The 16,173-nt window shown below is 40.7% G+C and overlaps 2 protein-coding genes across 2 annotated transcripts; both read right to left on the minus strand.

Annotated features, from left to right (window-relative positions):
- Positions 1-2,075: 2,075 nt before the first annotated feature.
- On the minus strand, positions 2,076-6,095 carry LOC124135422. The gene is made up of 6 exons (XM_046500736.2): positions 5,750-6,095; positions 5,401-5,561; positions 4,920-4,994; positions 3,721-3,808; positions 2,852-3,168; positions 2,076-2,314 (listed from the first exon to the last, which is right to left on the minus strand). Exons 1-6 carry the CDS (start codon positions 5,895-5,897, stop codon positions 2,177-2,179), a joined length of 927 nt encoding a protein of 308 aa, XP_046356692.2. The 5' UTR covers positions 5,898-6,095; the 3' UTR covers positions 2,076-2,176.
- Positions 6,096-12,487: 6,392 nt separating this feature from the next.
- Positions 12,488-14,344, minus strand: LOC124135420 (beta-1,4-galactosyltransferase 7-like). Its single transcript, XM_046500735.2, has one exon. It carries the CDS (start codon positions 13,935-13,937, stop codon positions 12,984-12,986), a length of 954 nt encoding a protein of 317 aa, XP_046356691.1. The 5' UTR covers positions 13,938-14,344; the 3' UTR covers positions 12,488-12,983.
- Positions 14,345-16,173: the final 1,829 nt, after the last annotated feature.

The following is a 16,173-nucleotide window of genomic DNA, read 5'->3' on the forward strand; positions in this document are numbered from 1 at the left end:
ATGTAGGTAGATGTAATTTTTGCTGCAAGTCGGGTATGCGGCGCTAAACAACAAACAAACAAAACTTGTAAATTAGTAACTGCGGTTTCCTTGAAAATAAAAGTACATTAGAGTATGGTAATATTAACCGAAAACTGATATTATATACTTTTTGGGGGGATAAATATAGCATGGTAGTTTGGTGTCGTAATAACAAGGTCAGGGTTTCGGTTTCAAGTCATGCATACAGGTTCCGTCTTATTGGGCCGTTTTAGCTATAACCCTTATTCCTGTTACATATGGGACCCGTGAGGTGAGGTGAGGTGAAATGGGGTTTAACGTCGCGTCCAAGATTATTGCACTTATATAGCGACGTGCATGTGTGTGTGGCTGCTTGTTCTAGTCCGGACTGATGCCGATTTATAGTGCTAGCTCACTGAGATACCATGCCACAGTTTGACATGAATACCCCACTCAGACACAGTATACTGACTCCGAGCCGACCAGTCCTTGTTGTAGCCCCTAAATGCCGAGCGCCAGACAGGGTAACAACAAGTACCAAGTAGTAATGAGATCTGTGACATCAGCACCGTCATCCATTGTGGTATTTTAACATTATGTTTTTTATCTTTATATATGTCAAAGTAAAACACAGTGCTTGTTTATTTTTTATATTTTGGACCTTTTGTTCGTTTGTTCGTGTTGGACTACAGTTTACAATATGTGCCGTCTCGGTACAAGTGCGAGTACCTGGCCTGTGAAGATCGGGGCGACTATAGTTGTTGTAAGAGGCGTCTAACGGATCGGGTGGTCAGACTCACTGACTTGGTTCATGCCTGTCATCGACACCATTTGCGTGGATCGATGCTCATGTTGTCAGTCACTGGATTGTTTGGTCCAGACTCTTTTACTTACAGACTGCCATCATATAGCTGGAATATTGCTGAGTGCGACGTTAAACAACAAACAAAACCTCTATCAAGCTAGCTTACCCAGTTGCAGATCACTTGCTTGATAAAGGTGCAGTAAAAGCCACTATGCTTGTCGTAAGTGGCGAACGGGATCAGGTGGTCAGGCTCAGTGACTTGGTTGATGCATGTCATCATGTCTCAATTGCGTAGATCAATGCTCATGATGTCAATCATTGGATTGTCTGGTCCAGACTCCATTATTTACAGACTGCCGTAATATAGCTGGAGCGTTAACATGGTGATTAACAGTCTGATTTGAGCCTTTGGTTCTTATTGATCGTTAGTCGGGATTAAGTAAGTTACAGTACATGAGCAATATTTCAGCCATATTATGACAAAGAACTGAACCGGGTCTACTCGCAGCCATGGCAACAAAGATGAAGAGATATTGGACCACGTCTCTGTGATGGATCATATTCCAGTGGATGTCAACATTGCCATATCAATCCCTGCATTTCTCATAACAAGGTGAGTCCGTCTTGCAGGTGAAGTGAAATGGAGTTTAACGCCATGTTCAAGAGTATAGCACTTCTACAGCTATATGTGTGTGTGTGTGTGTGTGGCTGCTTGTACTAATGCCGGTCTTGTAGTACGAGAGACCACTGAGATAACACCGACACCCTACTCAGACATAGTATACAGAGTCGGAACAATCTGTTCTCATCAGCTGGACACATCACAGCTTTGTTTCTGTCCAAAGTAGGCAGTAAATGCATTAAAGAGTAATGCAGGAAAAGTAAAAAATGTAATAATTAGTTTAGCCATGCTATATACCGGTATAGAGTTGGTTGGATGGTTTGTTGTTTAACGCTGTACTCAGCAATATTCCAGCTATATGATGGCGGTCTGTAAATAACCAAGTCTGGACCAGACAATCCAGTGATTGATAATCATATCATGAGCATCGACCCACGCAATAGGGATCGATGACATGTATCAACCAAGTCAGCGAGCCTGAGAAACCCGATCCCCTTAGTCGCCTTTTACGACAAGCATAGTCGCCTTTAACGGCAAGCATGGGTTGCTGAAGACCTGTTCTACCCCAGAATCTTCACGGGTCCCGGTATAGAGATTCCCTTGTTGTCTGTGAGATAAACATGAGTGTATACACAAAAATCAACTGAAAATAAAACATGATTTATTAAACAAATGTACACATGATTTTTACTGCTCTTTCTACATGAATATTTACACACTTATTGCAATTCTTAGTCAATCTCTAGCTATCAGCTGGGTTTACTATCTGTAGGTATGAAAGTCTGTAGATACTGCCACTCTTGAGGTGTAAACTTGGGGGTCAGCTTGACATTGTCGTAGTCGAAGTCCTCGTCCAGACAGAAGGCCTCCACCTGGTCCGAACACACCTGTCACAGCAAACATGTCCACTCAGCATATTAAACACAGCGTATATTCAGAAAAGATTGAGCTCTACATTTTTTGCGTTTAGGAAGGTATAAATGTAAAAAACGGCATGCATGCTGTGTGAATCCGCAAAACGTATTTATGTTGCAAAGTGTGCACATTGGTTTTTTGCAAAGTGGATTTACTCAAAGTTGCAAAAACATATTGAAGTCAATTTTGATAAACAAATATGAACTGTTTGATTGGCATTTTTAGAAGTTAAGTAACAGTAAAGGCAAGATTTTTTTATGGATGACAACTACTCAATCTGCTTCCAGCATGTCCAGATGCAGTTTCTCTCCCAGCATGCAACATGCTTGTTTGAAAAGTGGAGATGTGAGTTGTCTCCCCTAGTTGGGTACTCCTGTCCCTGCATAGACCTAGAGTCCATCTAAACCCTCCTTGAGTCCTCAAGTACCCATCAGAGTTATAACAAGACAAAACCCTGGATGAAAAATAAACAAAGGTAAAAAGACAGGAGAAGTTAAGAATGTAGCTACCTGATCCTCTGACTCGGTCATTTGTGGTGTGTCCTCGCTGCTGGTTTTCCGTGTCGTGGTCAGCTCTAGACTTGTGACCCGAAGCAGGTCCAACTCCGTGGGAACATTGTCAGGGAGGACGTCAACCTCACCAGGGTTAAGCTGAGCAGAAACATCATCATCATCATTATCAACACTGTCTGCATCGTACTGCTGATCCACCAACATACTGAGGTCACACTCAGCAGCTGGCTGTGTTGCATGGGGCAACTGCTGCTCCTTCAACAAGAACTCTTCCTTAGACTGGGTTATCTCCCCTCCTTCACTGCCACATTTACCTGAATATTGTACAGAAAGCACATCAGATATTTGCCATTCCATTAATAACAAAATGCTGAATTCAAGAATGTTGGTATCATTAGAAGGAACATGCATGCCAAGTTTCATCTTCCCATAGTCCGGCTAATTCAGGGGGAAGGTTTGCAGAGCTAACACAACAGATACAATACACCAATATCTTGCAAAATATTTTTCAGAGGAAAATAAGATGGACCCAGTGTCAGGTGAGGTGAGGTGAAATTGGGTTTAACGTCGCATCGAAGATTATTGCACTTATATAGCGACGTGCATGGATGCGTGTGTGTGTGTGGTTGCTTGTACTAGTCTGGACTGATACCAATTTATAGTGCTAGCTCACTGAGATTCCATGCCGCAGCTTAACATGAATACCCCACTCAAACACAGTGTACTGACTCCGAGCCGACCAGTCCTTGTTTTAGCCCCTTAATGCTGAGTGCCAGACAGGATAACAACAAGTACCATCTGTTAGTTTCTACCATTTCTATCTCTATTTGTGACAATGAAAGTCAGAGAGAATACATCCCACTGACCTGTCTCTGCAAAGCTTGCACTGTATCCTCCAACTGATACATCATCATCACCATCATCACTACCAACATCATCAACAAAGTTGTCAAACTGCAACAGAACAATCACAAAGCTATCACCCTCTCTGAACATTCTCATTGACATGTAAATTACTAGGAAATACACAAAGAATAAGAAACTGATCACATATTAATGACATCCAACACAATTACTGAACACTGATATGATGGTCTCTATAGTTGTTGGTTGGTTTGTTGTTTAACGCCGCACTCAGCAATATTCCAGCTATATGATGGTGGTCTGTAAATAATCGAGTCTGGACCAGACAATCCAGTGATTGACATCATGAGCATCGATCCACCCTATTGGGATCGATGACATGCATCAACCAAGTTAGCGAGCCTGACCACCCGATCCCGTTAGCCGCCTTTTACGACAAGTATAGTCACTTTTTACGGCAAGCATGGGTTGCTGAAGACCTATTCTACCCCGGAATCTTCACGGGATGGTCTCTATAGACAAATACTTACCAGTGAAAGGAGCATCTACATCAACAGGCCTGAAGTAGGAGATCCACATACACCAGGCAATAAATATCAGTTACCATCCCATGGTTGTTTGTTTATTTGCTGTTTTACGCCGCACTCAGCAATATTCCAGCTATATGACGGCGGTCTGTAAATAATCGAGCCTGGACCAGACAATCCAGTGATGGACATCATGAGCTTTGATCCACGCAGTTGGAATACGATGACATGCATCAACTTAGTCAGCGAGCCTGACCACCCCTTCCCATTAATCACCTTTTAGGACAAGCATAGTCGCCTTTTACGACAAGCATGGGTTGCTGAAGACCTTTTCTACCCCCGGATCTTCATGGGTTTGAGATATATGTACTCATTCCTTGCCATATAGGCTACAGGATCTTCACAGATCTACCCTCCCATGCCCCACATTACATACATAATATAAAATCTATGGACAACTGATTTGATGTAATCTGAAAATTGTATGACACAGGTTAAGTTATAACACCAAATGTCTGTTATTATTGCACTTCTAGGAATTGAGAAAGCCCTAAGCATAACACTTTTTACTATGATATATCAATAAGTAATAAATCATGTAGTTCCAATACAAATATCAAATTGACATAAATTTATCACATCACACAATGTTGAAGAAGAAATATGAACTGCACTTTTCTCTGTGGTCTGCTGCCTCGGTGCACAGCTCCAGCAGTCATCGTGCCAGACTTGGTTCCCTCATCCAGAGCCTAAAACAAAGGAGTGTCACTACATCACATTCTCTTCAGGGTACTGTCAAACTCTTGGTTGGCTGTGCCTCTCAGGAAATCAACATATCTATAGTTTCTTGAAAACATTTTTTTTCGTGAAATTTGAATGCGATCATTCAAAGGTTTCAAAAGCACTATTTTGTCTGCTACAGTGTTGTGAGTCATTTGGTATGAATGCTGCTGGGAGCAGTATTACAGGTCTGTTATGGTTATCATGTGATGTGTGACGGACATTTTGGGAACTCATGGTGCCAACCTCTGTAATGTCTATGGGTAATCGTGTCCCCTCTCTTGTCAGGCATCTGAATATAGTGGCTTATGTCAGAATGGACGCTACTCTGCTACATGATCTACCGTAGTTCAGTTACACTCTCCTTCCCCTCACCTGTTCTTCTACACCGTCGTCATCTGTCTGAGTATAATGTTTTGTTGATGGAGTCGCCTCTGTTATCTCCTTCACTGAGGAAAGGCAGACAGGTTTCTCCATATTGCTTACAACAGGAGAGACAGTTGCCTTCTTCTTGGATTCAGCTTCAAGTACATGATCTGCAAAGAAATAACATCTATCATCACCACGTAGTAACTTAGAGTATTTATTGTATGGATGAAAATAATCCAAGAATTTCTGAGATTTTCATTTCAAAGGAACATTACCGATAGTCATTGTTAGACACAGACACTAGTCTGCTAGTCTTGCTTTCCGCTATCATAAATTTACAATAGGACATAATTACCGATTGTGAGATATGTAAACGAGTTGACCAGCGCTTCGGTTGTCTCCTGTGACTTGTTCACGAAGCTGTCAATCACCTGCCGAACCCCCTCATCTATACTTCGGTTGATTGCATTTTGTCTTTCAGGACTTGGCTCGTTCATATTCATGCTGTTCTTATTTCCCTTCTTCTTTTTTGTCTTACCGATACATACATGTGTTGGGGCGAATACTCCTACGTATATGTATTCAGATAACACATATCGAGAATCTAAAACATGTAACCGTATTGAAAGAAGTATTGCTTGCTTTCGTTTCAATGCGTCTTTGACGACAGAGCGGAAGAAGGAATGTTCAACCGGAAGTGGTTAAAAAGTTGAATCCACATACGGAATAGGATTAGATTTATATGGAACATTTTTTACGATTGTAATCAAGATTAAATGAAGTTAGATATTGGATGCAGATATTCACACAAAACGTCAAAATAATTAGATGTATATATTTCAAATAATTAATATGTATAACAGGCCTGTTATATTACGTAACAATACCATTGAGTGTACATGGCATCTGCTACCACAAATGGCTATCTGTTTCAATAATGAGATCACATCATTCCCGCACGTATGAGCAGTGAAGGTTTTCAGTCACAAGGTATGCTAGTATATTGTCCTTGACACTGATAATATGGGACAATAGGACATGAACATGGACCTTCTCTTCCCCTCACTCCCACCCACCCCCGCGCCGGACTACAAATATGTATAATTCACGCTACAACTATATCAATGTACCGTTGTCGACAAGAACCCACCTGAGCGCGAACGCTGCAGTAGGATGACACGCGATACACCGAGTATTGAGCGTTCATCTGCAACACTGGTAAGCCGATTGCACAACAAGATAGACACTATTGAGTTACGTTTCATTACTGTAGATAACGACTGGAATGTGAAATTTCTTACGTCAAAAATAACTCGTGAGATACAGAATTCCCTCTGCAACACGAAGAGCCCAAGCCTGGATACTGCTTGAACGGAAAAGGAGGGTTGAAATTTGTGTTTTTGTCAATTCGCGTTTAGTAATCGCGTAACTGTTTTATAACATATATTACCAAATGAGTCATTGTGTTGTTTCATGTTTACTATCAGTGTTCATGGTCACCTTTAAAACTGTCCAATGTGAGTATGGTTTTACGCCGCTTTTAGCAATATTCCAGCATTATCACGGCGGGGGACACCAGAAATGGGCTTCACACGTTGCACCTATGTCGGAAATCGAACCCGGGTCTTCGGCGTAACCACTAGGCTAAACCCCCACCCCCCAACCCCCAACCCCGCCGCCACACGACGGCTGTCTGAAAACAAAACCGAGTTTGGACTAGACAACCCAATGACTGACATCATACGCATCGATCTGCGCAAAAGGGACACGATGACATGCATCAACCAAGTCAGCGAGCCTGACCACCCGGTCCCGTTAGTCGCCTCTTACGACAAGCATTGATTGCTGAAGATTAGTTCTAACCCGGATCTTCATGGGGCATTTTAGGTACAAATTGGTATTGAAATGCATCAACAATGCAAAAATTACACATTGTGTAATACCAAAACGCGTGCTTATGTACTCTCGGAACACGTTTCACGAACAAATATTGAAAGCTCTCAACATCCCATGGCTTATTCGACGACATTGCGTGTGGAGATGATAAATCACTGAGAGGAGCTTTTGCACACTCGATGACCCCCGCAACCTTGTTGCTAGGCTGGCGTCACATGGCATTGTTTCGCCGATGGATCTTGCAACAAAATTCCACCAATAAAGTCATCGGGTATTGTGACGTGATTGTAAACTTTGAGCTGCAAGGCCCCGTTCCACAAGCCGATCGTATTGTAGCGCAACTACAGTCGTTAGTCTAAGTAAAAGTATGTGACTTGCGATAACCTCAGCGCTACGATAATTTTGTGGAACGGACGCATGAATTCTAAAGGAAAACCGTTGTATGGTATTAAATTCATACGTTTCAACTTTTGACGTGTTTGAAGTATTACTCAATATTGGATTATGCCGTGGGTCGTGTAGGTCTCAGCCTATTCACACTCAACAGTATAATTCGAAAAACGGTATTAATGGCAAGTAATAAATAAGATACTAAATTCGCTCCCGTGTAAAACCAATTTTATGAAACTCGCTCGTCAGATACCAGAACTATTCACTCGTTTTTATACCCCGACAGGGTGGATCGTTGTTAGTGCGTGCGAGCTGTCACACCCTGCCTTTAATCTTGCAATCAACCGCTATAACGCCGGAATACTGCTCACTAGCGCATAAAACTGAATTGTCCATAGACAAATCAAATACTATTTTCGGTGGAAATATCTCTTTATTGGCTTGCCAACAGCTTGTACAAATATACCGTACTCGCCGTGATAAGCGCCCTTGAAGCTTAGAAACTTGGCAAAGGGGTGGTTACATAATACACGAGATAAATTTGTGTTCAGAGATTGGGCGGATAATAAGCACCTGCGTTCAAACGTTCATGAAACTTCAAATAAGTCGATAACAGGGGACCAGACAACGGTAAGCGTTATATACAGTTTACCCTGTAATCAGTATTGTTTATTTTCTCGTACGATAACCCGGTTATACTGCAGTCACGTTGGAGCTTAGTAAACAGTAAATTTACTGCCCTGTAGATTGCACGAAGATGCTGAAAATGAGTAAATATCAGTCATGAAATTAGTGAGGTGAGGTGAAATGGGGTTTAACGTCGCGTCCAAGGTTATTGCACTTATATAGCGACGTGCATGTACGTGTTTGTGTTTGTGTGGCTGCTTGTACTAGTCCGGACTGATGCCGATTTATAGTGCTAGCTCACTGAGATACCATGCCGCAATTTAACATGAATATCCCACTCAGACACTGACTCCCAGCCGACCAGTCCTTGTTTTAGCCCCTTAATGCCGAGCGCGAGACAGGGTAACAACAATACCATCTTTTAACGTCTTTTGGTGTGACGCGGCCGGGGATCGAACCCCGGACCTTCCGCTCTCCGGGCGGACGCTCTACCACTAGACCACGGGATGGTTCAAAGAACCAAGAAATGAATCTGGAACTGTTATTGTACTACAAATAAAACTTTCCGACGTGTCGTCATTCCAGTTGCCTTTTTTTATGATATGTATCGCAAGTATAGCATTGATATATCATCGGGTAGGGTTTTTAACAGAGCTGTGTTTCTGTAAAAAAAATGCGTATTATAAACAGGAAAATATGGACGTCGTGTACACTTGCGGGCTTGGCACGGAGCGTTTATAAAGATAATTTGCAGATGGGTCTAAATTTTGTCGGGGGCGATTATTGGAGCGATGTTTCAGCAAATACGGTAACTTTACATTTATGCCAGTTCATTGTCATTATCTACAGCCTGATCAACATTGGATGGTATTATTTGCCAATCATAATTGTTCCGAGTTATGGTGTCTAGCAGTAGCATGATTTCATTGAAAACGTATAGGCCTCATATCTCACACGGGGTTGGAGAGTGGGGAAATGTGCTTAAAAAGCCAAGCTGGTGGTTAATGCATGTTTGAGACTAAAGCCAACTGAGGTGAGTTCAATATTCCATGAATCTGCTGTGGAGGAATCGATTTTAGAATTCATTACCAGTTATAGATTATTAAATCCTTTAAATGACAACTAAATAATTCAGATTGATTACTTTCCTGTGATCTTTCAGTTTTATGGCAGTCACATGATATTCATGATATACATCTGTATTCATACATGGAGAGACATCTTTTCCCCAAAATGTGTAAGAAAGTAAAAATATTATATATCTATATAGGATTTATTTAAGGGGCTGGATGGGGTGTCTCACAGTTTGAATTCTAAGAATTGGGGGTGGGGGTGTATCAGACAAGGATGGGGCAGATACTGATGTGTTTGTTTTTATTTCAATAAAACCAATGTCATGTTTCAGAAAAAACATTGCCACCGCACTTTAGCTCACCTGGATACGTAGTCTACAGTGTAAAATGTCAATAAAGACAGGCACAAAGGTTGCTATCAGCATTGATATTGGAATATGTTCTTCATAAATACTGAGAACTAAAAACTAACACTGAAGTCTAATGATTTGAACAAACTATGATGTCCCAAGGAGAGAGATACACACTCAAGTTCAACTCCCTCAAGTTTTCAGAGGCAAATATGACTTTTGAGAGAATTTAAGAGCATGTTCAAAAACTTAAAATATTGCACACACATAAAAACTCAAAATATGTGTTGGATCCTTCAACTAAGAAATATAAAATTTCATTACTTTTGGAACCAAAATGGCAGCGTAATGGCAATAAAAAAAAATTCAATATGGCTGCTACAGCAGGTTCGAACTTCTTTAACAAATTGGGGTGTCTTCATAAAAGATAACCCCATCAATGATCATGGTCAAAGTACAAAGATTAAAAAATTGCAACAAACAGGAAGCCAGAGTACTAACTATACCAGTACTCGGTGGCTGAGTGGGTTAGACTTTGTGTGCTGGCGATTAGGTGCCTCACTCAGGCAAGTGTGGGGTCGAATCCAGGATGGGACTCAACCCCAAAAAAGTATGAGAATCTGTACTTTACTAAGAAAGTGTTATCCCAAATATAACATTTGTTACATTTGACCACTTTCTAAATGGCATTGTGTATTCATAATTATACACTACTCCGTTATCATTGGATATATAATATATATCATATATTTAACCTTAAATTTACCATCACACACAACACCGATTCTCATGCGTCAAATGTATAATTAAACAGAATGACATATCTGATTATCTCTATCAAAAGCAAAGTAGTATAATAATATTATGTTATTATATATGTTATTAAATAGTTTTTATTGTCACAATATCATTAACCTGTATAATTCCTATGCTTCTAGGTGAAAACAATGACTATAATTTGTATGATTGAATGTTTAAGTTCTCTTCGAATCCTTCAAAGATGGAGATGAATGAGCTGGTTTGACAGTATTCCTGTTATGTCATGTCAGCTTAATGTGGAAGGAAAGCCCGAAGTGATGCTGGTCTGACATTCACCACTTTGGTGAGTGAGTGAGTGAGTTGGGTTTGACGCCGCTTTTAAAAGGCTACCAGTTATAACACGGTGTGTCAGCCTAATGTGTGAGGAAAGCCCGAAGTGAAGCAGGTCTCAGACGTTTACCACTTTGGTGAAACCCACGAGCACGGGTATGGTGCTGACAAACCTAGAAACATAATCGGGGCGAACCGGGATTCGAACCCACAATCATAGCTTTCTGGCATGCCCAAGGGACGCAACACTGCACAGCAAATCGAGGCGCCTTAGACGACTGGGCCACCCGTGCCCCCACAAGAGCATGGAATGGTGCTGACAAACCTACAAACAAAATGGGGGTGAACCAGGATTCAAACTCACAATCATAGGTTCCTGGTGCGCCCAAGGGATACAATTCTGCAGAGTGAATTGTGGCGTCTAAGACAACTGGGCTGATAATGCCCCCTTTGAAGATGGAGAAGTCCGACAAATAATATTAAAACAACATTACCAACAAACATGACAAACCGGGGCATTTTATAAAACATGTTTATTACCAGTCTCATAAAATATACCATCACTCGTAAAACATGTCAAAATTGGAAGATTCATTAAAGCTCTTAAACATGATAATTTGATAAAAAACTGTTAATATGTTGTTTTTTTGTAAAATGATCTTAATGACATTTATGTTCACACTGTAAAATAGTTTTGAGTTTGCTACTCCTGACCTATGTTTTGTTCACATGAAATGAAAGATCACACAAAACGTGGTACTATGATTCAAATACACTACACAACAATACAAGGTCAAGCAGAAGCACAAAAGTTTGGTTAGGCTTAAAAAATATCCTTGTTCAGAGCTCCAGATAAGCTGTGTAAAATACGCATCAGAAATGCAGATATACGCAGGAAAATAAAACCCAAGCGTATCAAATACGCAACGAACATTACCATGATTACAGATAAGTTACAAATATAAAACATGTGCGTATCATCAAAATATTGTGAAGTAACCCTGCGTATTCGATTAGCAAATCAGCAACTTATTTTGAAATTATAAACGGGCATTCCGTTAACCTTGCCAAACTCCACGATGACAGTTACATCACGATCATTTGCCATCACACTTTCTTGTGGAAGCATCGTGGTATTTTTGAGTCCTATAAAGCTCTCGAACCCACACGACACCAGTTTGCAGGGACTAGATGAACAGAGTTTTTAAATATTTAACTTAAATACCCACATGTGTAAAAACTAGTGGGTAACAGAAATTTGAATACCCAGATAGAATTACTGATACCCAATGATTTTAAAATGCATGGGTAAAATACCCACAACACCAAAAGCTTATCTGGAGCTCTGTTGTTTGATGACCAACTGACCCCTAAAATTACACATGCCCCTAATATAACATGAAAAATATTTAAGCACTAGTAACATAATTAAGAAACTGTTGTTTTTTTAACTCAATCTTGTTTTTACACAAGATCATAAAGTTTTGAACATGCTATTCGTCATGTTCATAGTGAGTGAGATTCACAGGGAGAACCTAAACATGGTCAATGGACCTGTCTCTTCATACATTATTAATATTTGTATAGTGCACTTTCCAATAATTCATAACTGGTCACATGTGTTTAGCCCATGACAGATGGATCAGCACGGACTTGATTTTGATTTTGATTCTCACTCCCTGGGAAGTATACATCAAGCTGAAGGGGGCATGTCAAAAAGAGGTCAAATGGTACACTAAAATCAAGTTCACTTTAATAGATTTGTGACCTAATAAGGAATTAAAATAACAAAATAGATTTCTACATCCCCGTCCGTCACTAAACAAACTATTTTTAACCGACCTTACATTATCTTTTCGACAAGGAATCTGCATACATCCACGACTGAGCTATAACCATAAAAGTGAGATAAATGGTGTAACTATTTTTAACAAGGTTAATATATGTAAGCTGTATTGAGGATAACATTGGAGATGTGCTATATACAGGTCTGAAACTTAGTATTGATTAACAATATTAAAACTTGATATATTCATATTCTGCACAGCCAAGTTACATGAGGCATAAGGTTGATAAATATGATTAATGTTGCCCTTGGAGACATTTCCACAAGTATGACCATCATAACACCAACAAAACATAACATTTAACGTACAAACATAACTTAGTGAACATTGTTCTGTGAATAGTTTTGTAAATACCACTCATGATCTTCAGGCTGCAAGCACCATGGGGTTGACTGGACGTCACACATTAATTTCACATTTAGTATTGTCACTGGGGCGTTGTCTATTGCTAATTCTCTCCTACTGGCAACCTCATATTGCACTGTGGACATTCCAGTGTCCCTGTCCAGTCTTCTCGTCTTGTTCCTCTGGTCAAAGTAACGCTTGTTATCCCTTGGCCTTCTCTTTCTGTCATGGACATGTCTGAAGGTTCTATTTCCAGTCGTAATATTCTGAGGTCTTTGAACAATGATCCCCGCTTTCCTCATTCTGACATAGAATTCATCATCCTCGCGACCCCAACCCCAATATCGGTTGGATAAACCATTCAGCAATTTGAAATCGGATGACCTCAAGAGGAGTATTCCACCAACGAAAGTCTTATAGTGATAAAGAGGATGAAGATTTGGTGCAGCAATATGAAATGGTCCATTTTCAGGATAGGAATAGCTGAGGGCAGGGTTCAGTGGTAACAGATCCACATCATGCATGGCGATGTAATCACACTCTTCACTGCTCTCTCGAAACCCAACATTGATAAGGGATGCTCGGTTAAACCTGTAATTGTCCACTTGGTTAACCACATAAATCTTGTGACGAACACTTTGATTGTTAAGGAAAGAATGCATGTGAGGTACAAATTCCATCAACTCTTCAAACCTGTCTCTCAAAGGCACTACAATTGCTAGGGTGTGGTTGGTTTTGTACCGGTCAGCTATAGCTGGTGTCTGGACAGTTCGAACATCCTGCTCGGACTCGCTCTCGCCCCTTGGGCACGCGCATGGTGTAGACTCTTGTAGAGGAAATCGGGCAAGATAGAAACAAAACACCAACGTTAGACCTAAGCACACTAGAAGAATGCGCGAGGTTGATAACAGCCTCCTGTTGGCCATCCATTAAGTTTAAAACAAAAGTCAACAAATTGTATGGCATCCACTTATTCCATGTCTGCGGCGTGTGTTCGTGTGTGAGACAATCGGCTACTGTTCACCTCAACTCCAAACCGACAAACGTCATCGTTTCGGACTTCTGACATATGGCTCACACATGGGCTGGTCGACCACAAGCCTAAATGAATGCTACCGACTGTAATGTACCGGGCAGGCTGATGACAAAATGGGGAAGACGTTTCTGTTCTGACTGTCTACGTCAGCTATATGACACACGCAGCCATAAAGAATGTCTTTGGAAATGCTTCTTTTTCATTTTTTAGCAACGACCACTGACTGTTCCTCTCCCCAAAAAATTGACTGACCCATGACAGGTCGTACTCAGCTCCCAACAGCCTAACCTCCGTAAACGCGCTGCTGTTGAGCTTACTTATATAAATTGCGGAATGTGTATAGCAAATACGAAAATGGAGTCTAACTGTGCCTACGTTACAAAATTGCTCCACATTTTAAGCATTGCACATTAGACAAAAATGGAGTGTTTTACAAAGCAACAAATCAAGTATCAATGTACCTGGGTAAGAATCGGGGCCATTGACAGCGCCATTCCCGACCAACTCGTGTTATTCCGGGACAAGCCGAATCTTCTTGCAGGTTACGGAAAGGGGCGTGGTGACGAATGTGACAGCCCTAGAATTAGTTTTGAAATAAATAAATTGTCAAATGCCGCATGATTTTGAGCACAAATTCATGTGTATACATGCTCATATCAGCAAAGGCGAAAAACGGCACCACATTTACCGAAAACGGCGTCTGTATTTTAAATATCGATAAGAACGATTTATGTGGTAAAGTTTTCGCTTTAGGCCAGGTTCCGTTTTCGCCAATCAATGCAGTTTTGCTGAGGTGACGATTTAGCTATAACCCCTTTGTTTCAGGGTGACCCGACCCAGTACGTTCCTCTAACAACCAGCATTAGACTTACACAAGTCTCATTTAACTTCTTCCAAACTGTTTTTTTTCATACCATGACTAAATAACGCCACTTTGATTTGTTAGTTTGTTGTGTAACGCAGCAACCATTAATATTCCAGCTATACGACAGCGGACTGCAACTAATAACGAGTCTGGACCAAGCAATTCTGTGATCGATATTGTATGAGGAATGATCCACGCCATCGATCCAACATCGTGATTCGAGTGAGGAGGGGGTTGGCACCCTCATTAACAGCACTTTAGTATAATTAATACACGAACACAATTAGAATTGTAGAATACACTTTAGTATCATTCTCCCGGGCGTTATTCAGTGGGACCGCACACAATCAACCAAGTATCCGGCTAACGTATTTGTGCGAAATATGCATAAAGTGGGAAAGCGCACGTAAAATCTCCAACTATAAGTTATGATAAAAAGTAAGTATTCGACCATGTCACCAAGTCTTACCACGCGATCCATTCGGTCGCCTCTGACGGTTGGTTGGTTGGTTTGTTGTTTAACGCCGCACTCAGCACTATTCGAGCTACATGACGGCGGTCTGTAAATCATGTAAATAATCGAGTCTGGACCAGACAATCCAGTGATTGACATCATGAGCATCGACCCACGCAATTGGGTCGCCTCTTACCACCAGTATAGGTTGCTGGGGACCTATTCTAACCAAGGATCCACACAAGCTTGGCCAATTTGAACATTATCCCTCCACACGAAGTGGGGCGGGGGACACAGGAGCGGAGTTCGTCCGCCCGTCCTTTTTGAGTTATGGTCCTTGCTCTGTGTTTTTTTTTTAACTTATTGCACACCACCTTAAATAGGGAAGCCATTTCTTGTTTCAGTTATGTATCAGCTAAATGGGACCCATACTCCACTGTCTGGAGCCTATTTTCAGTCTGTGTCTAGATGCTGTAAAACGTGTGATGTGTGAAACTAAAACATTGTCTGTGTAATTGAGTTACCCTTAGTTGCTGTAAATGATACATGTTAAGACTGCCTGTTTAACAACAAGGGGCACAACTCTGCATAGAAAGGACAGATTTTTTAAACACTTGTTTACAAATTAGTCCACTCAAAAAAACTTGAAATCTGAAATAAAATTAAAATAATGAAAAGCAGTGTTCTTTGTTTCACAGACCAGGAAGTAAAATGTATAAATAAATCATTTACTGTCCCTATCTATATAAATAACTTAAATTACTATAAACAAAATCTTAAAAACTTAAAAATTGAACAAATTATGAC

Source organism: Haliotis rufescens, unplaced genomic scaffold, assembly GCF_023055435.1.
Source record: "Haliotis rufescens isolate VD_foot unplaced genomic scaffold, xgHalRufe1.0.p SCAF_6, whole genome shotgun sequence".
NCBI classification, from domain to species: domain Eukaryota; kingdom Metazoa; phylum Mollusca; class Gastropoda; order Lepetellida; family Haliotidae; genus Haliotis; species Haliotis rufescens.